Source organism: Rhincodon typus, chromosome 29, assembly GCF_021869965.1.
Source record: "Rhincodon typus isolate 14 chromosome 29, sRhiTyp1.1, whole genome shotgun sequence".
Taxonomy (NCBI): Eukaryota; Metazoa; Chordata; class Chondrichthyes; order Orectolobiformes; family Rhincodontidae; genus Rhincodon; species Rhincodon typus.
This window is the reverse complement of record NC_063360.1, coordinates 23373683-23400006: the sequence shown is the minus strand read 5'-3', so window position 1 is coordinate 23400006 and position 26324 is coordinate 23373683. Positions and strand designations below refer to the sequence as shown.

Below are 26324 nucleotides of genomic sequence, written 5' to 3'. Positions count from 1 at the left end.
CCCTTCTTCATTTCTGAAGAAGGGCCTAGGCCCGAAACGTCAGCCTTCCTGCTCCTCTGATGTTGCTTGGCCTGCTGTGTTCATCCAGCTCTACACCTTGTTATCTCAGTATTTGATAGTTTACTGAATAAGAAATGAAGGGGTATCCTTAGCTATATAACAGTCAGACATGAGATGCATAGGCCTCGCTGGAGATGAAATTACTCTTAGCATTTGAACAGTTTTAAAGGTTTTGCCTAATGCACAAAATGGTTAACTTTGCTATGTGAATTTTCTGCAATCTTGGAATTGTGAGGGTGCACAAACAAAATGTACAACTGAGTAGTCAGTTCATAAAGTAAGAAACCAGCATTTAACATTCTTAAGAAAAAGCACTGAGTCAGTATTCTATTTGATCTTTCCAGCAGTTTTAGAAATGTAAATACAAATATCTACATACTATAATAAAGCCAGTACACAACATTAATAGACATCAGTGAGCAGGAACGTTGATGAATATACAGAAAAAAAGCTCATCTCAGTTTGTTTTGTTATAAACAATGGGATCTAATTATGTATATCTGAAATGACTCATCTTGCTAATTTTTTCTTTAGAAGTTTGAAAGGTGTACTGATATATACTTTGTGAATCACATTTCTGTATTGGGGTGTAGGCATTCATTGAAAGCAGAAAAGCTGCTATGTTGATTTTGCAGCTATATAAAATAGTGGTGACCTGTTGTTGCAGTAATAGACATTACAAAGAAGGTTCATTGGACTCAACGTTAACTCTGTTAGCTCTCCACAGATGCAGTCAGACCTGAATTTCTCCAGCAATTTGTGTTTGTGTCATTATGTATTGATTACCTGCTGAAGTAGTACAAAGCGTTCAGCTTAAAATGATTTGATAGAAAGCTGGAGGTCCGAGTACAATGATCACAGCACACAGATGACAGCACTATTTTCATTATGGAAATTTAACACTGCAAAGTATGTATCTCACAATGAAGCTACAGCAAGTATTTTCATGTTTGCTGTACTTAACACTGCTTTGCACAGCTTGAGTGGAGTCATTGTTTGCTAGTTAGAAATGAGCAATTCAGCTAAGGCATCACTTAAATTCTGTAAGCTGAGCACAAGAAAGGTTATTTGGATTTAGATAGCTGCAAAAACTGCAGTTTTCGTTGGGTCATGGCTACAAATGGAGCGTGTGAAATAAAACCCTGTTTTCTACAGAGGACAATTTATCTTGTTCCTTATTCACTCTTAGTTTTGCACATTACTACAGACTGTCACAGATTCCGACTTTAAGCTATAATGGTGAAAGTACTGCTTCTTTAGAAATGTTATAAATGTATTATGCTTCAGAGTTTTTTCCAGAATAGAAAAAATTATATATACATGTGAAGGCAACTTGGTCAGTGAACAGATTTTGAAAGAGGTTACTTATGGTGTGGTAAATTCATCTTTTTTAGATATTATCGAATTATTTAAAGTAACTTGTGTGCCATTTCTATTTCCTCCTTTAAATATTTTACTGCAGGAAAACAACGTGGTCGCCCCTTAAAACACTTGAAAAGTGTTCCAGAATATGTATGTTTGGTGAAAAGCAGTGATGACAGCAGCTGTGATTCGGACCTTGATACTGACAGTGATCTGAACTCGTCACCTTCGTCTGCCATGGAGATATCTGAAGAGACTGATCTCATTGCTTACGATCCCATGATACCATGTACAGAAAAAGTTTCCAGTTAATGTATTGTCACAAGTTGTAGGAGCTTATTAGTGGAGCATGGATTTATGACTTCAATTTTATTGGCACAAGAGGAACAAAGGTTTAAAGGTGGTGCTGCCACTGGATGATGGAAGGGTGGATCATATCAGACCATTACTTTTAGACTAAACATTTTATCGTAATTGATCAGTGCCGAAAGTACCTCATTTTTTGAATGAGATGTAATCCCCAGGACCTAAGAGAGAACAAAGCTTAAAATTAATTTAGAGCACTCTGAGTTCAATGGCTTTAGAGGATAATAACATTAACACTGTGGTCTAACCACATATAAGACACGTGCAAACTAATTGACAGAATTTTTAGTAAAACACAAATCCTCTTTCCAATAAGAATTATCAGTGAAATCATAGAGGATTGGAGGAAACAGTAAAGGTTTCACCCCAAAGAGCTGTCATACCAGAATTTTGGAATGCCCCCGACATGATTTCCAGTCCTGAGACTCACCAAAGCATGCAGAGTACAATGAGCATATGAATTAGTCACAGACCAGTCAGCCCTTCAACCTTGCTCTGCCATTCATATCATGGCTGATATGATTGTATCCTTAACTGTAATTTTCTGTCCAACCAGTATAAGCTTTGACACCTTTGTCAATTAAAATATCTAATTCAGCGTTTGAACTAATTAATAAACCTAGTCATGGGGTGTTCACCCAATTTAAACATTCCAGGGTACATCTTGAGCACTGTTTACCCCGAAGAGTCCACACATATGCTAGAAAAATTCTGTTTTTTAAAGAGTTCAAATTTTTCTAAAAAAATAAACTACCCACCATATTTGGGGTACAAAGCCACAAATCAATCCAAGACTACAGATGGGCCACATTTCTGCTGTTCTGTGCCCAGTATCCAGGGTCTGACTTGCCATATTGGGCCGTTCATGCTTCATTAAACTGGTGACATTGCTGCCACCAGTTACACTCCTCCCTGAGCACTGGATTTGCTTGTTGTGAGAACTGGCTTCAGTCTTTATATTGCATTGCCAAAGTGGTCAGAGAAGGAAGACACCTGGATACTGTCTATATGACCAGACTATGACTGGCTATATCACAGGTGTACACTGGACAGCCTGGAATTTATTGTTCCTCACTTAATTAGAAAAGGTGAAATTCAAGATATGACTGTGGCGAAAGACGATAAAAGCGTTTAACAGAGTTCCTCCTTAATTGTTACAGTGCATGTCTTTTGTTACTTCAGTATTAGTGTTTCAAATATTACACTATTAGTTGATTGCGAGCAATACCACTTGCCTCAAGTGACTGATTGTTAAGTTTGTAGTTAATATTGATGGAACCTTTAGTGGGAAGATTCTTATGGAATTGCGCTGTCCACTTATAATACAGATTAGGATAGTTTACGTTGTGTACCAGAATGATGTATTTTGTTCCCTGGCTTGGACTAAATTGCAGCCTCATTCTTGCTGAAAATGAGACTGGCCCAAAAATCACCTTTAATTTGTTCTCCGGGTGCATGTTAATAATTGAAGTGAGCTTGTTTCTGTTCTGGAGGCAGCTTGCCTTTTTGATACCTTGCAACTTCAGCCTTGGCCAGGCTGGCAATAGCACCAATACCGGTTGTGGGGCAGGTGCAGGCCAGCAGCAACCCACGGTACTGCTAAACAGAAAGGAGAAATACTCCTCTTCTGGCTTCACATTAAGGTAAATCTGAGAGAAAATGTAACTGGCATCTCTTTAAGGATGCGTGTAAACTGAGTAATCCTAAAAGAAATAGACCCAGTGTTACTCCGATTGAGACACAAATTTCAAAAATTGGTCCTAAAAATATGTTAGGCCACTGACTTACATGTGTGAGGTTCCTGATGCTTGTTTTGGGACACCTGAAAAATTATCCAACCCTCTCAGGGCTGGAATTTATAGGTATCTTTCGAATGAGAGATGCAGCTCAGAAAGTTTTGTACTTTTCCTGTTTTCACCTGGAAAACAGCCACAGCTGTCCAATTTTCTCCTCGTTGCATGAATATTCTTATTCATTGGAAAGAAGGGCCTGGTTATTTTTTCAAATTTTTTCAGTCGTTTGCCTGTTTTAAGTACAATTTTCTGAATGCTGCCTTTTAAATAATGCAAATTAGTTGTATACACTTGGAAGTCCTGTAGCTGTCTATGAACAAAAACGTTAGTGACCTTGAGTGTTTTGATTAACTTGAATTATTTTCCACTTGCAGCAACACTAGATTATGTCGAGAAAATGAAAGGGGATCTGCTAGCAAAAGTTGAACTACTAGGAAAAGAACTACCTCTGAATACACTGGATGAATTGATTGACTTGTTCGGTGGTCCTGAGCAAGTGGCTGAGGTAATTGTTCAAGAATTTGCAAACTGCTTTTCTCATGAGCAAATAGTTTCTGGCATTGTTCAGTATTACACAGGGCATTAGCCACCAATTGGAACATTGTAGAGTGCTCTAGTTGACTTTGGGCTAGAGAGAAAAATTATTTTAAGATTCCCTTCGTGACCACTGTCCAATAACTGCTATTAAAAAGTGCATGCATGTGGGTTTTGTTGTAATGTTCTTCCTGGCAAAATAGCTTGCCATTGTTTGCTATTTAGCTTTATCTCATATAAAATGTTTCCAGGAGAGGCAAGAAAAAATGGGACCAGATTTAACTGCAGTTTTATTTTTGTGCTATTTTGCAGTAGTTTTTTGTTTCCTGTTCAAGATTAGAGAGTGAGATACTTGATCACTAATCCCGTACTCATCGTTGACACACAAACAACAGGCTCCATCAACTACCAGTTTGGCATGGGAACCTTGACTAATTTTGATTTTGATAACCCGCAAATACTGAGACTGACTGCCCCAACTGACATTGCTACCCATTGCCTTAATTGGCTGACATACTTGAAGTTTGGCTGTAGTTAATAAAGGGTTTAGTGTAATGGACATGCTGAAAATGATCTTTTACGCAGGTGTCTTTGTAAGCACCCATAAAAACTGACTTAGTAATTGAGTGCAATGATAAAATGTGTCGTAAGTTCTTGTTATCATGCTTGGAGTTCCTTTTGAAATTCAGGCATGCTAAGGACTTCCTGCATGGGGACTTGCTGCCAGAGTAACTTTGACTTCTTTTTTGGAAATTCTTGAGTGGACATCAGACTCATGAAGTAACCTGCTACACCTTTAAATGGTCAAAGAATTGAATTGTAAGAAAATAATTGAATTTAAAATTTACAATATTATTGGTCTTTATTGGTGTGGTTCACAAATGCACAAACAATTTGAAAAACAATCTAATTGACAACCTCAGTAGTTAAAACCTCGATTTTCTTAAGTTCAGGTTGTATTCTAATATCTAATTGGCCCACTAGTTGTTTGCTAGCTAATATCACATGGTAAGCACCACCTAAAAAGAGGAACTTGGGACATTACTCAATTACGTACTCGCAGGAATGCTACAAATATAGTATTTTCAAAATTTATTCTCATAAATATGTGAACAGAAAAAAGTGATAGCATCACAAGTATGTCATAGCAGAATTTTAATTCTTAAGAGATGTGCTGATACCCAATCTTACACTATTTGGCTGTGAACTTGTACATTTCAACAAAAGAGTTCAATAGGTGCAGTAGTCTGGAGAAGGTTTTTACAAGGTCTCCAATCACACAGGATTTATGTTGTAGGGAATTAGTGCAGTGAACTTTTGTTATTAGGACTTTGATTTTTGTTCATCCTCTGCAGATGACATAAATAATTCTTTGTTGTTCATAAGGAGACTAATGGTTATTCTTGGCGTCAGCCCAGTTCTGAGGCAGAGTGAGTGTAAAACCCAAACTATCTATAATTCAGACCAAGTTCAGTCCAGTCTCACTTGGAGAAGCATTAAGAATGATTGATTGACATTCGAAATTTAAATATGTCATAATTGTGGCAGGGAGTTCAGTTCATAATTAAAAGTTAACCACATTGTTGGTGTAGAATGGATTGAAACCTCAGTGGTGATATTAGGTGTAAAGTGTGGAAATACTTCCTGGTTGTAATAGATTTTCCTAATTCTGCTGAGCACAATTTTTTTTTAAACTTATTGGTCTTTGTAATGTCATGATGCAAGTTTGTTTCTGTATTTATTGATTTTAATAGATGACTGGAAGAAAGGGACGTGTTGTTCGCAAACCAGATGGCTCAGTTTGTTTCGAGTCCAGAGCAGAACAAAATTTGTCTATAGACCATGTGAATTTAAAAGAAAAGGAGCGATTCATGAATGGGGATAAGGTAAGTATTCTTTCTGATTATGTATGATGTATGGTAGACATTAATTTGCTTTGAAATAAGTGGAGGGGAGCATGCTGAAGTAGTTCATCTCCCAACCTTGAAAATTCAGGAATACCATAATTTCACCTGCAAATTTTAGTGAGAGTAGATTTTTGTGACTTCAGTAAAAAGCTGTGTCATTGCATTAAGCCACACTACATTGTGAAGGATGGAGGCAAAGTGGAAGAACCTTTGACACGCACGTCATGTAGATCGTATTTTTTGACTGTCCTGTGTCTCAGGAAACAGGCTTCTCTGAGATATCTAAGATCAGTCAGTGTACCTCACCTTACTATTACCCCACCTCTCTGCAGGGAAACATCTCTACTTTGCACCTTGTATTGCGAATGTGTCAACTAATAGACCATGAGAATGAACCCATATCCCTCCACCCACTAATACGTTATGCCAAGGTTTAAAAATTAAGTTCTCGTAGTATATTCATTCACGGGACGAGGGCGTCGCTGGCTAGGCAGCATTTATTGCCCATCCCTAATTGCCCAGAGGGCAGGTAAGAGTCAACCACATTGCTGTGGGTCTGGAGTCACATGTAGGCCAGACCAGGTAAGGATGGCAGTTTCCTTCCCTAAAGGACATTATTGAACCATATGGGTTTTCCCTGACAATCGACAATGGATTCACAGTCATCATTAGACTGTTAATTCCAGATATTTATTGAATGCAAATTCCACTATCTGCCATGGTGGGACTCGAACCCGGGCCCCCAGGATGTTGTCTGGCTCTCTGGATTAACAGTCCAGCGATAATACCACTAGGCCATCGCCTCCCCCTTTCACAAAAAAGAAGCATTTTAATAGATGATGCATCACCTAAAATTAAAATGAATTTTCTGATTTGTCAAGTTTGTAGCTATTATCTCTGAAGCAGCCAGTTCAGGAATTTCACTGCAGGCTGATAAAAGAATAAAGAACCAGCGAAGAAGAGTGCACATGACCCTAGAATTGCCTTGGAGTGCAGATCGTGCAGTTCAACAATTTGGTAAGTTCCAAAAAGTATTTGTTTATTTTTCGCAACAGTAAGCATAGAGTACTCGAAAGTTGTTTATATGCCTATAGTGTTAATAACGGTGTAATTTTATAGCTGAAAAAAATCATAATCTAGACATCAAATACTTCTAACAGTTATAGAATTTGCTTATATAGGCAATAGAATGTATGAGGTGAAAAGATTGTAGCACACGTTATTATCTCTGCATTGAAGGGCAGCTGTTTACCAGTTACAGTAATCGGTGTTTGTTTTGTTTTTACTTCGTTGGTCTTAATTGAACACATAAGAAAGTTTTTAATTCACTTTGGTAGACCAGAGGTAATATTTGTTCTTACTTTCTGATGTCAAACAATAAACAGCCTCTACATTTTTGATCTCTGCACAATTCTTTTAATCTGTGTTCCATTGACTGCTGACTTTTCTTGCAGAAAACTATAACCCGTTAGCATCAGTTAGTAAATCGAAGTTATTTATTGCCATATGAAGGCCTTGTATGCAGTTTTGTGTCTAGTATTTTAGCCCACAGTTAAAATGTGTTTTATCTTGCACTTATTCTGTCTTTTGTTCTCTTTCAGGTCGTACTCATAGATCAAACCAGGTGTCAGCTCCAGAATATATCTTCCTCATTTCTGAACTTGCAGGCGAAAGACGATTTGCCTCCATTGTTGCCAAGCGTCTGGAAAGTCTGGTAATCTCATTCATCTTACTAAATGCAGTGTGTAAAGATTTTAACTTTACAGATAACTCATGCACCATGTTAGACAAGCACCTGAGAATCTGTATTAACACTTTATTCACATACTGTACATTCGAGAAAGATTCAATAGCAGTCTACAATTGATTACAAAATACTTCAACCAGAAATAAAAGCAGCAAAGCCACTGATATTATCTTCACAGTTTGGATGGTTTAATATAAGTAACTGATCAGCAGTGGTGATTGGTTCCCCCAATAATATTTATATTGTATTGTCCTACAGTTTTCAAATCACGGTATTAGTAATTCAGATTGACTATGTTTGACATGCATGTGCCCTTTTTTCAATTGAAACTTCATACTATTTACATTAATGTTAATATACAACTTTGAAAATCTAGATGTATTCCATCATAAAATGCAAGATACCCACCCATTACTTGGGACTTCTTAAGTGGGTGCATTCTTTTTCCTGTCCCTGAACCCAAATATTTTCTCCTGACATTGCTGTTCTTGCTGGATATAGTTCTTGCCTCTGCAAATGACTGAGAATTTCAATACAAATCTGCTTTCCAGCAGAGGTCATGTGGAATGCCTGCTGGTTTTATTTTTTACTTATTCCCAGTCTTGGAACTTTTGACCACTTGTAGTGGCATGGCTGAGATCAACTAACTCATTGAAGACCAGTCATCAACTTCGGTTCTCCTTTCATCTAAATATTTCAGTACCGTACCATGAAATCATGCAACCACCCACCTCAAGATAGTCCTTCTGTTTGTGATTACAATTTGCAAAAGGTGTTTTTCATCCTTCTTGTGCAATCGTCAGTCAAATTGCAGAATTATTAAGGCAGGAATGTGAAATACCTACAAATTTGATCAAAGATGCATTGAAGGCATTTCATTTTTAATAAATAGCATAACATGAAAATTTGGGTACAAGCTTTCTAGGTGCTGTTTTAGAATTGGATATTTATTCTTGTTAAAGGGTGCTTTGACTCATGGTGACCGAAGAGCAACAGAATCCAGAGACCTCAGCAAATACAACTTTGATAACAAGGTAGTACCTAACATTTCTCTGTTACAATTTACTTCCTTAACCAAGGCCTCTAAAATATCAAATAACATGCCATCAAAAATTAAACTACATATAACACAGTGAAATTGGTTCAGAGCAGCAGTTTTTATTCTTTCTCGAGTTATAAGCATTGCTGGAAAAGGCAGCATTTGTGGTGGTGAGGTACCTTCTTAATGCTGCAGTCTGTCTGGTGTAAGTATGTCCACAATGCTGTCAGAAGGGAAATCATAGTTCTTTCTTGTGTACGTAATTCGCTATGTCTGTCACATTAAAAACCAAGAATAAATTTCAGATACATCAGTAACCGGCCATTATTTTCTTTTAAATATCTTTTGTGAAGCTTAATCCTGAAAGAGTTATGCCAGCTTCTCACCTTAACTGTGGAACATGGGAAACTAAGGAGTTTTCCATTCATGTTGAAGGGGCATAACATCCATTCATCTCTTAGAAGACAATTAACAGCCAGTGTAGGAGGCTGCTTCTGCCAGGAGGCCCTGTTCCTTTGGCTCAGTTGGAACCCAACATGATATGGTGAATGAAAACCAAAAGAACTGCGGATGCTGTAAATCACGAACAAAAACAAAGTTGCTGGAAAAGTTCAGCAGGTCTGGCAGCATCTGTGGAGGAGAAAACAGTTAACATTTCGGGTCCAGTGACCCTTCCTCAGAACTGATAGTGGCTGGGAAAACGTCAGTTTATATGCAGAAAATAGGGAGGTGGGTGGGGTAGGGAGTAAACGATAGGATAGAGCCCGAAGAGAGAGAGAGACAGTTGGACAGACGAAGGAGTTGCTAACGATCAGGCTGGGAGGGTGAATAGTTGTTAATGGGGACTGTTAGTGACTAACAACAGGGAGTGTGTAGTGGCAGGCTGTGGTGATATGGTGAATGACTGACTTAGTCTCTATATCCAAACATTGGCTTGTGCACTGACAAAAAGGATTTGTTTTATTTTAACTCTTTTTAAGACTATAATCATATTTCATTGTGAAAAGGATGGCTGTGTTTAAGATTCCCTAGCAAATTCTCATTTCCACTATTATGCTTTCCATCCTCAGGGTGGACAGTGGTCAGAATTTCTCACTGTTATAGTAGTAATAGCTGGTAAGAGAATCAGAAGTGCCCTTTACTCAGGGCATCATACAAATAATGTTGTTCATCCACTGATCTCGTGTACTAGGGAGATTGCTGTTGGACAGCACTAGCAGGTATGGTATCACTGTAACCGTTATTTTAGCCTGTTGATTGTAAGCTTTAGAGTAGCTTCGTTGATTTCATCCCTGAAAGTGGCTGGTAACTGAGAAGAGCAGTAAGTAATAATGATTGTGATATAAGATGTCAGAGGATACAAAGGAGACATAAATATCTTAAAAATAAACTTTAAATCCTGAAGTATTCATGTAAAATTTATAAGACTGTGTGTCTTAGAGCTATAAAATGTAAGTCTGTAAATGTTGTGTTCATGGCAATAGTTTCCATTTTTTTAGACCATTTGGGTATGTATTTACCAAAGCTGGATTGAATATTTTTGCACAAGCACGGAAGACCAGAAATAGTCTTCATGTCGTGCCCTCAAGCACCTCCTAGTGTCCAAACTGGAAGCAATGTTTTTTAAACATTTCAAATGTGTTGTTTTTATTTTCAACTCATTGCTGTGGTTTGATACAGGAGGATGTGAAGGAAAAGTTAAAGCGAAATATTTTAAACTGAACAATATACAGAATGAAATAGCAATTTTGTTTTAGTTTATATTATCCGAATGCCAAATATATTTAGCAATTTGTCGTATGATTTACAATTTTAATTAAAATGCTTAACTAACATCGTAGTATTTGAGGTCAGTTGATAGTTGAATTTTTTTTGAATTCTTCTTTTCTCACAGTATGGAACTAAAGCACTGGATAAGATAATTAAAACTATCTTGGGTCAGATTGAAAACAAAGTACAACCACCAAAAGATTACATTGGAGGTCCAAGTTGTTTTATAGAAGGTAAGTATTTAGGTTATAGAAAGAAAATGATTTGTTGAGTCTAATAACATGTTTAAAATTAGTGCTGTGTTTATTTTGTTCTTAATTGTATTATTTTGAAATATTCCTAATTAGATATTGATAGTTTAAATTAACTGAACATCAGAATAGTTTCTATATATACAGTATAAAGATAGATTATCTTTACATGTCTGTAGCAGCCATGTAATGTCCAGTCAGGAAATCTAACTAAAAACATCTGCATTGTAGACATGAGACAGGGACTGATGGCTGTTGGGATATTCTGCAAAGAAAACCGTTATGGATGTATCAATGTGGAGAAAGGTGAGAATTTAGTATTTTTTTAACCAAATTATCAATTTGAATTAAGAATTTGGAATCAAAAATTCTCTTGTCAGTCAATTCCCTCTAACAGACAGTGGCTAAACTAAACAAATGAGATGAATATGAGCTAGGATTATGTAATGTTCAGCATCATTCAGTATTCCTCAGAAACCGAAACAGTCCATGTCCAAATACAGCAAGACCCTGGCAATATCCAGATTTGGACTGAAAAGTGACATTTAGCAATTAGACCACAGAAAATGGCAATGTCCAACAAAAGAGAACGGAACCATCACCCCATGACATTCAATGACATTACCATCACTGAATCCCCCATTATGAGCATTGTGAGGATTACCATTGACCAATAACTGGACTGGACCAGTCATATAACTACAATGGCTACTAGAGCAGGTCAAAGGCTAGGAATCCTATAAAAGTAACTCTCTTCCTTTCTCCTCAAAACCTGTCCTCCGTCTGAAAGGTACAAGTCAGGAGAACGATGGAATACAGTCCTTTGCTTGGATGACTGCAGCTCCAACAGCACTCAGGAAGCTTGAAATCATCCATGTTGAAACAACCTGCTGGTCCAGCCAGCAATACCCCTGTTCCCTGAATGAGTGAAACAATAAATTGCTAACTTTGGTTGGAAGTATTCTTGGATATTTAATCACGTGGCACCCGATCACGGTTTACAACTGTTATTGCATTTGTTTTACTGTTGCTGAGTCCTTTGACTTCCTGTAAACCTATGAGTGTTTTTGAGTTACAGGAGTAAACTCGGTATTAGGAAGCTTTCTGAGTGCACTCATAAATAGTTTGCTGCATTCTCCACCCCTCCGCCACATTCAAGAATGCAAAAAAAAAGATGGTCCATTCTGGAAGCTTTCAGCATGTCAGCCAGCACTTGTAATCTAGAGTTGGGAATTCGATCGCACACATAGGCTGTGCTGTTACTTATATACTCAAATTATACACTAAAATGAAGAATGGCAAGCTCCCTGTGTATACTTACTATGCTGGAGTTTTTAAATCTATCACAAATTGTTAATACCATTAGACCCTTTCACAGTCAGTATGTCTCCACTTTTCCAACACCAGGTGACGTTCTACTCCGGCCTTTTGGTTACATTAAGCTTTAACTTTGCTGGGTAAATTTCTGATGATTGGAATCATATCCCAGAATCCCTACAGTGTGGAAGCAGGCTATTCGGCTCATCTAGTCCACACTGACCCTTCGAAGAACATCCTACCAAGACCCATCCCGTACCCTATCTTTGCATTTTCCAAGCTAGACACTATGGTAATTTAGCATAGCCAATCTACCTAACCTACACATCTTTGGACTGTGGGAGGAAATCCACGCAGACACAGGCAGGATGTGCATGCTCCACACCAACAGTCACCCAAGGCTGCTAACCACTGAGCCACCATGCCGCCCCATGCTTTCACGCATGCCCATCCCAATTCCATCTCTACAGTCATGTTTTCTTTCCTAGCTTGCTCACAGCTGTATTCCAGAGATGCTGCTGGAAATCCAGAAGAGGTGGCATTGCTAACGTGGGCTGGTTCATTTAAAGAGGCTTACTGCATACTTGTTTGTCAAAAAAGTAAGAAATAAACTAAAACAGAAGTTATTTAATGTAAATTTTTTCTTTTTCCTGTTTCAGACTGCAGCATCACTAAATTCCTGAATCGAATTCTTGGACTCGAGGTTCATAAACAAAATGCACTTTTTCAGTATTTTACAGACACATTTGATTATCTCATTGAGAAGGACAAAAAAGATGGAAAATATGACATGGGAATTCTAGGTACGTTCAAGCAGCTTGCGAACAGCAGAGTGTCTCCCAAGGATCTCCGCCCTTTCTCATATCTTCGATCTCTACAGTACTCCGACATGTTTTTTTAAAAAAAAGTGAAGTAGATGCTTTTTGCGCACTAATATTGCACATGCAGAATTTGCTGCTGCTGATTTATGTCCTAGTTCAGTGGTCAAAGAAATGCTATGAGAGTCATAAATGATTAAAACTCACTGAAGCAAAAATGTTTCACAGACCTTATAAGAGTTTTTTAAATAAACAAGAAAGTGAGCCTTCACAATATAAACAATACATGCCAAACAGATAGAGAAAATAATTAACTGCAAATGAACAAAAGATTACTTAGATTATTAATAACTCCATCTCAAAGTTTGCCTAATATATTTTCCATATTTGCATTTGAAGGATTTCATTTTCCATTATTCATGACAGGAAATAATACACTATTATACCAATGTAATATATAATACATTATTCTGCTGCCATAGCAGGAGTCTTTTTAAATTTAGGTTTTAGTGAATGAGTTTGCCTGAGTGCCAGCAGGTAATAGATCTTGATGTGTTGACTAGTTGGCTGCAGCTCACACTTGTTTCAAGTATGCGTTAAAGTAATACAAGTCATAAGTTTGTAACAGTAGTAGCCTGGAGTGGGAGAAGGAAGGTTGACTTCCCATCCTAAGGTAGGAAGACAAATTCCAAGTCCCTGCCTCCCACACTTCTTTAGAACTGGGCCAGCCACCAAATTGGAATCCAGTGATTTTAGGTACCCGGAGTGCATACATGAAATAGGTTTTGAGGCCTTGGTTGAATAAATAAGCCTAATATCGGTGATTGATTGAAATTGATGGACAAGTGGGCAGAATTTGATCCTTGAGTGCTGCCTAGTTGTACTAGGTCATGAGTACTGTAGTCAAAGGGCCACTGAAAAAATGGCAATCAAGTCTTTTAGCTTACATTTCTGTAGCACCAGGTAGAGTTAGTCTGCTGCTGTTAGCCTGGAATCATCCCTTTCCTCTTGCCCACTTCCCAAGTGTCTGCCTGCAGGTCAGCAGCTAAAATTGGGCAGGCACCAACCAGTCAGCTGCATCGCAACAACACAGTTGCCTTCTGCAGCTCACCAATTTAATATATTTGGTTTCTTATGCCAAATTTCAGGCAGTCTGAATCAGATAGTGACCAGCGTACAAAGCAATCACATCACTGATCTTGTCCACACTTCTGATTTTTCAACCTGTGTCTTAATTTTGCCATTGTAGTTCATAACAGAACTGAAGTATTTACGTAGGAAAGTTGGAGTTTAAGAACAAAGAACAAAGAAAATTACAGCACAGGAACAGGCCCTTCGGCCCTCCAAGCCTGTGCCGATCCAGACCCTCCATCTAAACCTGTCACCTATTTTCCAAGGATCTGTATCCCTCTGCTCCCTGCCCATTCTTGTATCTGTCTAGATACATCTTAAATGACGCTATCGTACCCACCTCTACCACCTCCACTGGCAAAGCGTTCCAGGCACCCACCACCCTCTGCATAAAGAACTTTCCACACACATCTCCCTTAAACTTTTCCCCTCTCACCTTGAAATCATGACCCCTAGTAATTGAGTCCCCCACTCTGGGGGAAAAAGCTTCTTGTTATCCACCCTGTCTATACCTCTCATGATTTTGTAGACCTCAATCAGGTTCCCCCTCAACCTCCGTCTTTCTAACGTAAATAATCCTAATCTACTCAACCTCTCTTCATAGCTAGCGCCCTCCATACCAGGCAACATCCTGGTGAACCTCCTCTGTACCCTCTCCAAAGCATCCACATCCTTTTGGTAATGTGGCGACCAGAACTTTACACAGTATTCCAAATGCGGTCAAACCAAAGTCCTATACAACTGTAACTGTAACTTTAAAGTAGCATTAGTAATAGAGTCACAGAAATACAAAGCACAGAAACAGAACCTTTGGTCCAACTTGTCCATGCCGACCAGATATCCAAATAAATCTTGTCCCATTTGCCAGCATTTGGCCCAAATCCTTCTAAACCCTCCCTATTCATATACCCATCCAGATCCCTTTTAAATATTGTAATTGTACCTGCCTCCACCACTTCCTCTGGCAGCTCATTTCATACATGCACCACCCTCTGTGTGAAAATGTTGCCCCTTGTGTCCCTTTTAAATCTTTCCCCTCTCACCTTAAACCTATGCCCTCTAGTTTTGGACTCCACCGCCCTAGGAAAAAGACCTTGTCTATTCACCCTATTCATGCCCCTCATGATTTTATAAACATCTATAAGGTCACTCCTCAGCCTCTGACGCTCTAAGGAAAATAGCCCCAGCCTGTTCAGCCTCTCCCTATAGCTCAAACCCTCCAACCCTCATAACATTCTTATAAATCTTTTCTGAACCCTTTCAAGTTTCACAACATCCTTCCTATAGCAGAGAGACCAGAATTGCATGCAGTATTCCAAAGGTGGCCTGAGCAATGTCCTGTACTGCTGCAACATGACCTCCCAACACTTATGCTCCATGCAGTGACCAATAAAGGCAAGCATACCAAATGCCGTCTTCACTATCCTGCCTACTTGGGACTCCACTTTCAAGGAGCTATGAACCTGCACACCAAGGTCTCTTTGCTGATCTTTATTCCATTCTTAACTATAGTACAGTATATAAGAGTACAGTTAATTTTATTGATTGTTTCCTTCCTATTTCTTTAGATCTAGCTCCAGGAGTAGAAGAGATATATGAGGAAAGTCAGCAGATCTTCCTTACACCAGGACACCCACAGGATGGACAAGTTGTTCTCTATAAGGTAAGTTATTGTTTTGCAGCACTGGTTCCCTCTCCATCTCTGACACTATGCCCCCACTTTGCAAATTCATCTAACTGAGTTGCAGAAACAAACCATCCTTTAGAGACTTTAACTTTTGCGTTAGATGTCATGACTGTGTCTAGGCATGGAGCAGCATTCTGGGCCCCAAATAATTTTTAATGGCTTCATCAGTGATCTTTCATACATCATAAGCTTAGAAATGGAGAGGTTTGCTCATAGTGTTCAGCATTTGTAGTTCCTCAGGAAATAAAATTTTGTATGTAGCAAGATATGGAGAACATTCAGGCTGAACTGGTAAATAATGTTCACATCACACAAGTGTCCAAGTGTCAAGCTATTATCATCTCTCAGAATAAGAACATAACCATTTCCTATTGACATTCAATGGAGATACCATCATTAAATGACTAGAAAATGAACTGGACCAGCCGCATAATTGCAAGAAAACCTTGATGTTCTGCACTGAGTAGTTCACTTCCTGACTCCCAAACGGGTCACTGCCATCCCGAAGGCACAAGTCGGGCACACAATGGAAAGATCCCCATTCACATTGACAGATGCCGCTCTCAGAACTCAATAATACTCAAGGGTCTTAAAACTGTTCACTTGATTGGGACCCCATCTAATCACTCCACCATTGACTTGCTGTAACTGCACGTGTGTTGTTGCCAAGGCTTCTTCAGCAGCTACTTCGAAATCTGCCATCTCCACCAACCAGGAACAATTTTCTACATCTCAGCTCTGTGATTCTTAGACTGGAATATTGCTTATTGTTTGCCCGTGCATTGTAGAAACATTGAAAATTTGGCCCCTTGAGTCTGCTCTGCCATTTAATATGGTTGTGCTGATCATCCAACTCAGTACCCTTTTCGTGCTTTCTCCCCATAACTATTGATCCCTTTTGCCCTTAGAACCATATCTAACTTCAGTATTTTGATCTCAACTACTTTCTGTGGCAGGATGTTATGGAACTTGAAAAGGTTCAGTAAAGATTTACAAGGATGTTGCCAGGTTTGGTGGGTTTGAGCTATAGGGGGACACTGAATAGACTGGGGCTATTTTCCATGGAGTGTCAGAGGCTGAGGGGTAACCTTAGAGGTTTCTAAAATCATGAGGGGCATGAATAGGGTGAATAGACAAGGTCCTTTCCCCAGGGTGGGGGAATCCAAAACTAGAGGGCATGGGTTTAGGGAGAGAGGGGAAAGATATGGAAGGGACCTAAAGGACAGCTTTTTCATGCAGAGGGTGGTGCGTGTATGGAATTAGCTGCCAGAGGAAGTGGTGGGGAGGCTGTTATGATTACAACATTTAAAAGGCATCTGGATATGTATATAAATAGAAGGGTTTGGAGGGATACGGGCCAAATGTGGCTAATGGGCCTAGCTTTATTTAGGATATCTGGTCGGCATGAAGGAGTTGGACGAAAGGGTCTGTTTCTGTGCTGTATGTCTCTATGACTGTATAACTGCATGCCCTTCATGAGAAAGTAAAAGCAGGGAGGACAGAATTTGGAGAGCAAAGCACGGTGAGAGCAGTAAAGAGAAGATGGAAAGTTCTGTGTTGTCTCAAGTTATTGGCTGGGGATTCTTGGGTGGGTTGTCGGTTTTAGAGCTTAACAGTAAGATATTGGAGAAAGAACAAATTATACTGCAAGCAATGGGGGGAACCACTCTACAATATTTTGCTATTTTGGTAACCCGAAGATGACCCACACAAGTCAGCCTCTTTAAGTCACCATACATGCATAGCTGCCCAAAGAAAAACTAAAGGGAGAACAGGCATTTAAACAAATTGTCTGCATGCTTATGAGAAAACTAAATGCTACATTGTTAGAATAAATGTAGATGGGTTACAGGGAAAACTCATTCCAAGTTCTCCTTCATACACTGATCTGACTTGGGCATATGTTGCTCTTCCTTCATCGTTGCTGGGTCAAAATTTTAGAACTCTTGCTCCTCTTCTTGAATTGCCGAAAAGGTCTTGGCTGAAGCATTAATTCTGTCTCTTTCATTACAGATATTGACAAATCTGTTGAGTAGTTACAGCAACTTTTTCAGATTTCCAGCACCTGCAGTATTTTGCGGTAGCAACCAATGCAGCATAAATTTTTGTAGTTTCCAGCTAACCTACATAATAGGAGCAGAGAATTGTGTTTCTGGAAAGATCATCTAATCAATCTTGGTAGAAAATGGCCTTGCATTGATTGTAGACCATAATGCCATTAGTTTGAAAGCAGCCTGCAACTAAACACTGAAATAGAATATGTGATGTTAGATGGTAGTAAAGGGTAAATCTAAAAGAGGAAAATAAGAAATATAAATATTGGTAATTAATTGTCAATTTATTTTGTTTTCTGTAGATAAGTGTGGACAGAGGCATGCCCTGGGAAGAGGCTTATCAGAAGTCACTCACTTTAACGGGACCTAATGATGGTTTCTACCTTTCGCACCGGGTTAGTATCAATGTTTTGTTATTTGATACCTGTGTGTTGTGTGATTATGATGAATAATCTAAGAAATGAATTATTGGGGTGGAATGGAGTTTCTTCTGAGAGGCAAACTTATTATATTCTAAATACCTGCCAGTTCAACAAATACATTTGCAGAAAAAAAGAGATTTAGTCTCAATTTCCCTGCTCCATGGAGACCTTCCAGTATGGACTTATTCTTTGTTAGGTCACTTGAGTAGCATCAATTGCAGGAATTAATCCAGTGATGGGGAGTGAATGTCTTCAAACCTGTTAAGAACAACTCTGACACCACTGATCCAAGGGAGCCATCCTTTAGATTTTCAGGTTTGCAACTTAATTGACGGTTTTTTTGAGGTCAGACTACTCAATGATGCCTTCCAGGCTGGTTTAATGTCAGACCCTTTTACCGTTTGTTTCATCACAATCTCTTCATCACAATCTCTATCACTACAGCGGGCTAGCAGAGGGAGAGGTTGTCCTCCTGACCTCTTTGTGGATAAAGAAACATTGACACTTTTCAAAGAAAATAAAACAAAATTTTGGTAGAAGCGGTATTTATTTTTATGAAAAGTTAAGCACAAATTAGTTTCTTTTGACTTTAGTTTCTTCAACAGTAAAAAGAGTTGAAATTAGTCATTAAGTGTCACCATGTTCAGAATTCACAACTCTAAGATAGGGGCAGAAAGTCTTCCAGGTTTTCACTTTGACCATGTGATGGCTGATTTTCATTATCATCAGGGAATGTGTGGCAGCATTCAGAGCATACTTGCTTCTTGCATTTAATCCCAGCAAAGGGCCTGAGCCATTTGAAGACCTGGACCTGACTGATGTGCAACCAAAAAAGGAAGGGCAAAACATGCACCCTGCCGCAACTCTTTGTGATAGGGCAGAAAATTGTCACGTTGATCCAGCCAACTGTTGAACTGGAGCTCTGAGGAAGGGTCACCAGACCCGAAACGTTAACTCTGATTTTCTCTTCACAGATGCTGCCAAACTTGCAGAGCTTTTCCAGCAACTTCTGTTTTTGTTCCTGATTTACAGTATCTGCAGTTCTTTTGGTTTCTAACTGTTGAAGCTTGATGGGTAGGGGGCAGCATAAGCGTAAAAGGTACCTTTGTTGAGCCAGAAGGTCTGAATATATTTAACTTCAGACACGAGAAACAATACTGCTCGCTTAGGCACTACTAAAAGCAAACATCTGGGCTATTTTGCAAGCAGCCTCCAACTGTTGCTTTAAGGATTCTCAGTGCTTGACAAGAAGCACTGAAACATGCACGATATGCAGTTCACCCATTCCTACCCAAATTATTCAGGGTCTTTTGTACATCGTAGGAATCTAAATTTGCATAATTTAATGAGGTAACTGCCTACCTTTGTAAATGCACTGGACAAAATGGTTTGGGCAGGATCAGAGTAAAACAGTTTGGACTTCTGCAGAACTGAGTCTAGACCCACTATCATACTTGCCAGAGTAAGAATTGGCCTGTTGTGTAATGAGAAAGGAAAATGTATAATGTTTACAAATAGCCTTTAAATGATGATGGTACTACTTTACTTCATAAGTGAGTAATATCATAAAATTTGAAGTTTTGTATATTTGTATGGCAAAACTAGTGAGTTTACAGGATTGTGGAGTTACCTTTGCTTTACAATGTGATTTACAGTGTCTTTATATCAAACAAAGTGCTGTCAAATCCTACATGTTTTTCACTGATTTGTAACTTCAGACATTTCTGATGATTTTTTTTCTCTTATAGCTTAGAGGAAATGAGCCTTTTGCACTTTTGGCTGAGCAAATCACTGTGAAGCATTATGTGTTGTATAAACCAAATATTGGCAAACAAATACAACCAGAAAGTTTTGATAACTTACGGAAGAAATACAAAAGAGTGAGTATTGGTCTGTTGTTTTAGTTAGATGCATAATTCAGTCGATGAGAAACTGCCTCACTCCTAATAAGTTGATTTGCTCCCATTAGGTTGTGTGCGCTCAGACGTAATTATCAAGTGTCTTTCAATAGTTTATTGTAGCGTCTTTTTTCACTGGACCTTATAGGACACTTATAAAATCATGAGAAACATAGATAAGGTGAATAGCAAAGGTCTTTTCCCTAGGGTTGGGAAGTTCAAAACTAGAGGGCATGGGTTTAAGGTGAGAGGAGAAAGATTTAAAAGAGACCTGAGGGGTAACTTTTTCATACAGAGGGTGGTTCATATGTGCAATGAACTGCCAGAGGAAGTGATAGATGCAGGTACAGTTGTAACACTTAAAAAAAACAGGTACGTGGATAGGAAAGGTTTGGAGGGATATGGGCCAAACGCAGGCAATTTGGACTAGTTTAGTTTGGGAAACTTGGTCAGCATGGACGGTTTGGACTGATAGGCCTGTTTCCATGCTTTATGGCTCCCACTATCCCAGATAGAAGCATGTGCATTTATGTAGTACCTTTCAGGTGTATTGAATGACACAAAGCATTTTACAGCCAATGTGACTACACTTCAAAAGGTGCTTTTGAGATGGCAACCAGAATGCACCCAGCTAACTCCCTCTAACAGCAATATAATTATGACCAGGTAATCTGTTTTTGTCATGTATATTGAGGAATAACTCAGTTCCATTACAGAATGGTGCTATGAAGTCTTTTATATCCATTCAAGCAGGCAGATAGGGCCTTGGTTTAATGCCTTGGCCCAAAAACAGCAAATCCAACTACACAGTGTTCGCTCAGAATTACACAGAGTGTTAATTTTGATTTTCTACTCAAGCCCTGAAGTGGGACTTGGATCTAGAATCTTGTGACTGAGAGGTAGGAAGGCTACCAACTAAACCACAGCTAACATAATGGATGTTCCGTAAATATTCAAAAAGCATTCAACTGTCTGGATTATGGATCTGGCAAATTGGGAAGTATAGACAATATGTCCAGGGAAAAACATTTGTAAATGTAAGTTTATCAAAGAAAATGTCAACTTTCTTGGGGGCAAACATGTCAGGAACAAGGAGTATGTCAATATTTTTGCAGTAGTTTGATAACAAATTTTGATCTTGCATCCATTGTTCGACAAACATACACAGCCAAAATAATTTTTATATCTTTAGTCATGGTAAAATGAGTAAGTGGCATTCGATCAGCTGTTTTCTCTGCCTTGTAATGATGCTCTGTGAGACAGTTAAGCAATATTTCGAGCAGAGCAACCAACTTTTCATATCTATTCCTCAACAAAATTTTGATCTTGGAATTTAAATGCAAAAACTCAAGTTATTCTATCAAAACCATCAAAATTATGAATATACTAAAGTTACCAATGGGTTAGTAAAATATTCACATATAATCTCTTGTCGCCATGGGTGAGCCCCATTTGAAGCAGTGTGAATGTTTATTCCTGTTTTCCACCCATGGTGAAGTACCCTTCTCACCTTTACTCACTTAAACTATCAGGAAAAAGTACTTAACAAATGCAAAAATTACTTTCACATAGGACAGGGGAAATATAAAATTTTAAGTCTCTGGTCGGTGCTGCTTTGACATGCTTCCTGCTGTGCAGTTACATTGTGCTGTGAGAAATGCAAACAAGAGGAAGTCATAAGAAAATATGGAAAATTTAAAGGCTTGTAAAAACTGTTATCTTAACATTATAGAATAAAACTGTGTTTGGCACAAGGAACAAAGCAATTATCAACTTGCAGTAACAGAAACTAATAATTAGGAACATATTTTTGAAGGAGGAATACAGCAACAGACCTTTAACCCTGAGAATACTGTTGGTAAATTTGTTGTTGGCTTGTATTTAGGTTGCTTCAGTTATCACAAGATAACTTGCCACCATGTCTTTCCAGCCACTATTAAATAGTAATACTCAAATTCTGTAAAACTTATTTAATATTCAGTTAATATTTGAACATATTAGTTATGTTCAACACAAATTTAAATCACCATTTTAGTTTTCACAAAAATTATTTAATTTTGAAGCAATATAAGGCTGTGGAGCTTGAGTGGATATCATGGATGTTATAGATTTTCTTTGTTAAGAGTACTTTAAATGTATTTTAAACAAATCAATAACCAATAACTTTAGACATATTTAATTAAATGCTTGTCGTTAACTCTCATCTGTGGATTAGCAAAAAGACCTAAACTTTCACTACTAGCACTACTTTTTATTCGAAGTTTTGGCTTTTCGATTGTTTTGTATTAATTATTGGCACATCTTCAATTCTACAAAAACAAACTAAAAGCAAGTGAAAAAAATTGTCTTTTAGCTTGTTAAGCAGTTGTGCAATTTTAAATTTAAAATTTTAATTTATTATTGCTTATTTTCTTTATGTATCTTAGGTTGAACCAGAAGAAGCCAAAGAAATTTGGCAAAACATGTATAATTTCTCATTCCAAAAATGCAGTCACGCAGCTTGGTAAGGCTTTTCTAGTTCAAATGAATATGCTTCATAATCAGTCCTTCAGAAGTTAACCTAGTGTAGACAAGTTATTTTAATAAAGTAATTGATATAGTAGTTCAGAAGACATAGCAGAGTTTTAATTGCTTCACCGATCTTTTTGCAGCTCTTTTACATATGTTTATTTCATTTTAAACACATTAACAGCTTTCTAAAACAATATTTTAACTGTATTGTATGGTTTATTTTGAAATTTCCTGTATACTGTGCTACAGGAAGGTGCATACTCATTGTACACATTCAGCCTTGAAGGATAATAAAAACTAGAGTCATGAATATATATCTACTTTGAGTGAGCACTATTTCCATGTGTGGGAAAAGCACACAAACTGTGATTAAATTGCCAGCATGTGAAAAGAGCATTACCACCTTTAGATTCTCTCTAATTTCTATTGGAGTTGTTTCATATTTACGAACTTTTTTTAAAAAAATGTACTTTGATCATTATATGTAGGCTTCTTTTTTTATTTTGCTTGTTTCATAAGCAATACTGACTCCCAAGTTAATTGAAAACTCTCACTGTATGGATTTTTGGATTTCAAAATTATTAGCATAATAACCAAACCAAAAAAAAGGGTGAATTCAGTCTTGATGATCCCTGGCACCATTCTATCCGCTCACCCTCAATTTCTTTCTGTTGGCTGATCTTTGATCTGGGTGTGATTGGGCACAATTTCCATTATAATGATCAACTATCGTATGTGTGCTGTGTGCCTACATCAGTCATCGTTGCATTCTGCACGATAGATATGGTTAAACATGAAAGATTACACATTACTGTGTTTAATATTAGAGTCTGTCTGCTTAACTGATGTATAAACGATTTTTGTCCTTCGTTTTAACCAAGCTCATAACTTTGTCTGTTAAATTGGTGCACAAAGAAATGTCATGATTTCTGAATCATGTCAATCACTGAATCAGGGTATATAATCAGTATATAATTATTGTGACACTGTGTGACTGTCTTCTCTCTCATTCACATTATTTGTGATAGGACATCATTATTGTACGCCTTTTAGAAACAGATCATGGGAAATGTCATGCATGCTAAAATAACACATTTTTGGTCATCAACAGGAATGGGAAATGTAAATTAGTGCAACAAGGGAAGGAATGTGTTCAAGGAATGCGGCTGCGCCATTACTACATGTTGTGTGGGGCTCTTCTAAGGGTTTGGAACAAAGTTGGAAACATTATGTCTGATGTTACAAGTTCTAGTCACTTGCAAATTGTGCGTCTAAAAACCAAGGACCAGAAAAAGCAAGTTGGTAAGTAATTGTTTAATTTTCGAGAGATTGAGTTTGGGATGTTCTGCAAATAAATTTGTTTATATCCCAGCTTGCCTCTGAGTGGAGCAGTTGGTGGTATTTTTGCTGATTTATGTACAAACGTTCACAGATTCACTCAGTCTAACAAACTGTATTCCCAGTATATATTTGTGCATGTTTTCAGTCCATTGGTGTCTCGAATTTGGCAGAATATATTGGTTCAAATTAACTTGTATTTCTATAAAATTTCTAAATATAGTCTGTCAAACACATTTGCTAATTAATTAATCAACAAATCTTATTGGACTGGCTAATAGTAGTTACTGAATTTACATGTTAATATACTTACACTATTAATACAAATAAATGAATGGATACATGTAGCGTTTGGATCATAGCCTCTGAAGATCATGGCACACAGTTTTACTTTTATTGTCTGAGTGCACACTGAGAATCGGATATTAGGAGAAGAGTTTGTATCTCTCTGGACAAAGGACTCAGAACCTCATTCGAGCAAACTTTAATGGGTGCTTCTTGTCTAGAGGATCAGAGGTGTTATATCTGAACATATCCCAGCATTTTGCACCTCCCTATATGATGGATTTTCTGTACATTGAGTGAGAACAGGAAATCTGCTCATTTGTGATCCCGAGTCCCAGTGGCTTGTGACTTCTTTTGTTCTTAGGTTGCCTATGATGTTATTTAGCATTTATTGCTCAACTCTAATTTTCCCAACAAGATCTGGTTGGCCACTTCCAAAGCCTGAGCACAGGACTGAAGCTACATCTATAAAACTAAAAGAAATAGGAGCAGTAGTAAGCCATTTTGCCAATCAAGCCTACCCTGCAACTACTTGCAGCACCTCCATGCTAACTTCTTATGTTTCATGCACAAAAACATCCAAATCCCTTTGTGTTGTACCTTTTTGGAGAATCTCTCCATTCAGACAATAGTCTGCCTTTTGATTCTTTCTACCAAAGTGCAAGACCTCTCACTTTCAGATATTAAACTCTATCGGCCTACTTGTTGACCTGTCTCTCAACCTATTTAAATCCACTTGCAGATTCCTTATCCTGTCACCACAACGTGCCCTCCCACCTATTTTTGTATCATAAGCAAATTTGGATAGATTACACTCTGCACCCTCTTTCCAAATCAGTAATAAAGGCAGTAAATAATTGAGGCCGAAACAAAAACAGAAGTTGCTGGAAAAGCTCAGCAAATCTGGCAGCATCTGTGAAGAGAAATCAGATTGAATGTTTCTGGTCCAGTGACCCTTCCTCAGAATATAGGCAGTAAATAATTGAGGCCATTTGACTAATCCTTGTGGCATCTTTCCAACTTGAAAAGGACCCATTAATTCTGACACTGTCTTCTGTGTGTTAACCAGTTTTCAATCCAGAATCCCAGTGTCTTGTGATTTTTTTGTTCTTGGGTTGCACATGATGATATTGCTCAACCTTAATTTTCCCAACAAGATCTGGTTGACCACTTCCAAGGCTTGAAAACAGGACTGAAGCTACGTCTATAAACTACCTCCCAATACCATTATTTTCTGTGTTGTGCACTAACCCTTCTCTGTGACACTTCATTGAATGCCTTCTGAAAATCCAAATGCACCACATCGTCTAGTTCCCTTTTATCAACTCTGCTCGTCGTATACTCAGAATGCTCACAAACTTGTCAAATGTGGTTTGTCATTCACAAAACCATGTTGACTGTGTTTGATTGCATTAGGCTTTTCTATTCTTCCTGCAGTACTTTTCCCTGAAGGACCACAGTGAACCAAACGATGTTTAGGCAGATATCGGTCCACAAAATAACCAGATTTAAACACATGATCCGTAGGTTATTGTTCCAGTACTATAACCAGTCATCTATCAATTTAGCAGCAACATTTTCACTTTCAATCCAGCCAGAGAGTTGTGTTAGGGGGAAGCTCGCTAAACAAATGGAGAGCACAGTGAGCCTTGTGTATAGTTTCTAGGCATGTAAAAGTCTACAAACCTAAACACCTGAAGTCATCCAGCAACCATATAATGCTATTAACTGCATCAAGTAATGCAAGTTATACTCCAGTGCTAACTGTGATTTGGCAGTTGCTATCAGTTATAATACTGTTTTTTGGCAAAGAGTTGACCTCAGCAATAGTTTTTCACTAAGCTAAGCAAACATGTATTCTACTGATTTCTGCAGGTATAAAGATTCCTGAAGCCTGTGTTTATGGTGTTATTAATGAGCTGAAGAAAATGGACATGGCAGTAAAGAAGAAGCAGGAGGAGAGTCGGCAGCTACTGGCAAACCAAGTACTACAAATATGTCAAAGTGACGCACAGAGTAGCTTATCTGTAGAAC

The 26324-nt window shown here is 38.1% G+C and overlaps 1 protein-coding gene across 2 annotated transcripts in view; it reads left to right on the top strand.

Moving 5' to 3' along the window:
- LOC109931452 (protein strawberry notch homolog 2) overlaps positions 1–26324 on the top strand; it is a 219597-nt gene that overhangs the window by 138393 nt on the left and 54880 nt on the right. For both annotated transcript variants that reach the window (XM_048614120.1, XM_048614121.1), the window contains exons 17-31: positions 1523–1711; positions 3956–4086; positions 5870–6001; positions 6904–7039; positions 7624–7736; positions 8732–8803; positions 10703–10811; positions 11061–11135; positions 12806–12949; positions 15664–15758; positions 18139–18231; positions 20007–20138; positions 22583–22659; positions 23779–23969; positions 26166–26324. In XM_048614120.1, the coding sequence (XP_048470077.1) occupies positions 1523–1711; positions 3956–4086; positions 5870–6001; positions 6904–7039; positions 7624–7736; positions 8732–8803; positions 10703–10811; positions 11061–11135; positions 12806–12949; positions 15664–15758; positions 18139–18231; positions 20007–20138; positions 22583–22659; positions 23779–23969; positions 26166–26324 (1848 nt within the window). The remainder of the gene's footprint in view (positions 1–1522; positions 1712–3955; positions 4087–5869; positions 6002–6903; positions 7040–7623; positions 7737–8731; positions 8804–10702; positions 10812–11060; positions 11136–12805; positions 12950–15663; positions 15759–18138; positions 18232–20006; positions 20139–22582; positions 22660–23778; positions 23970–26165) is intronic.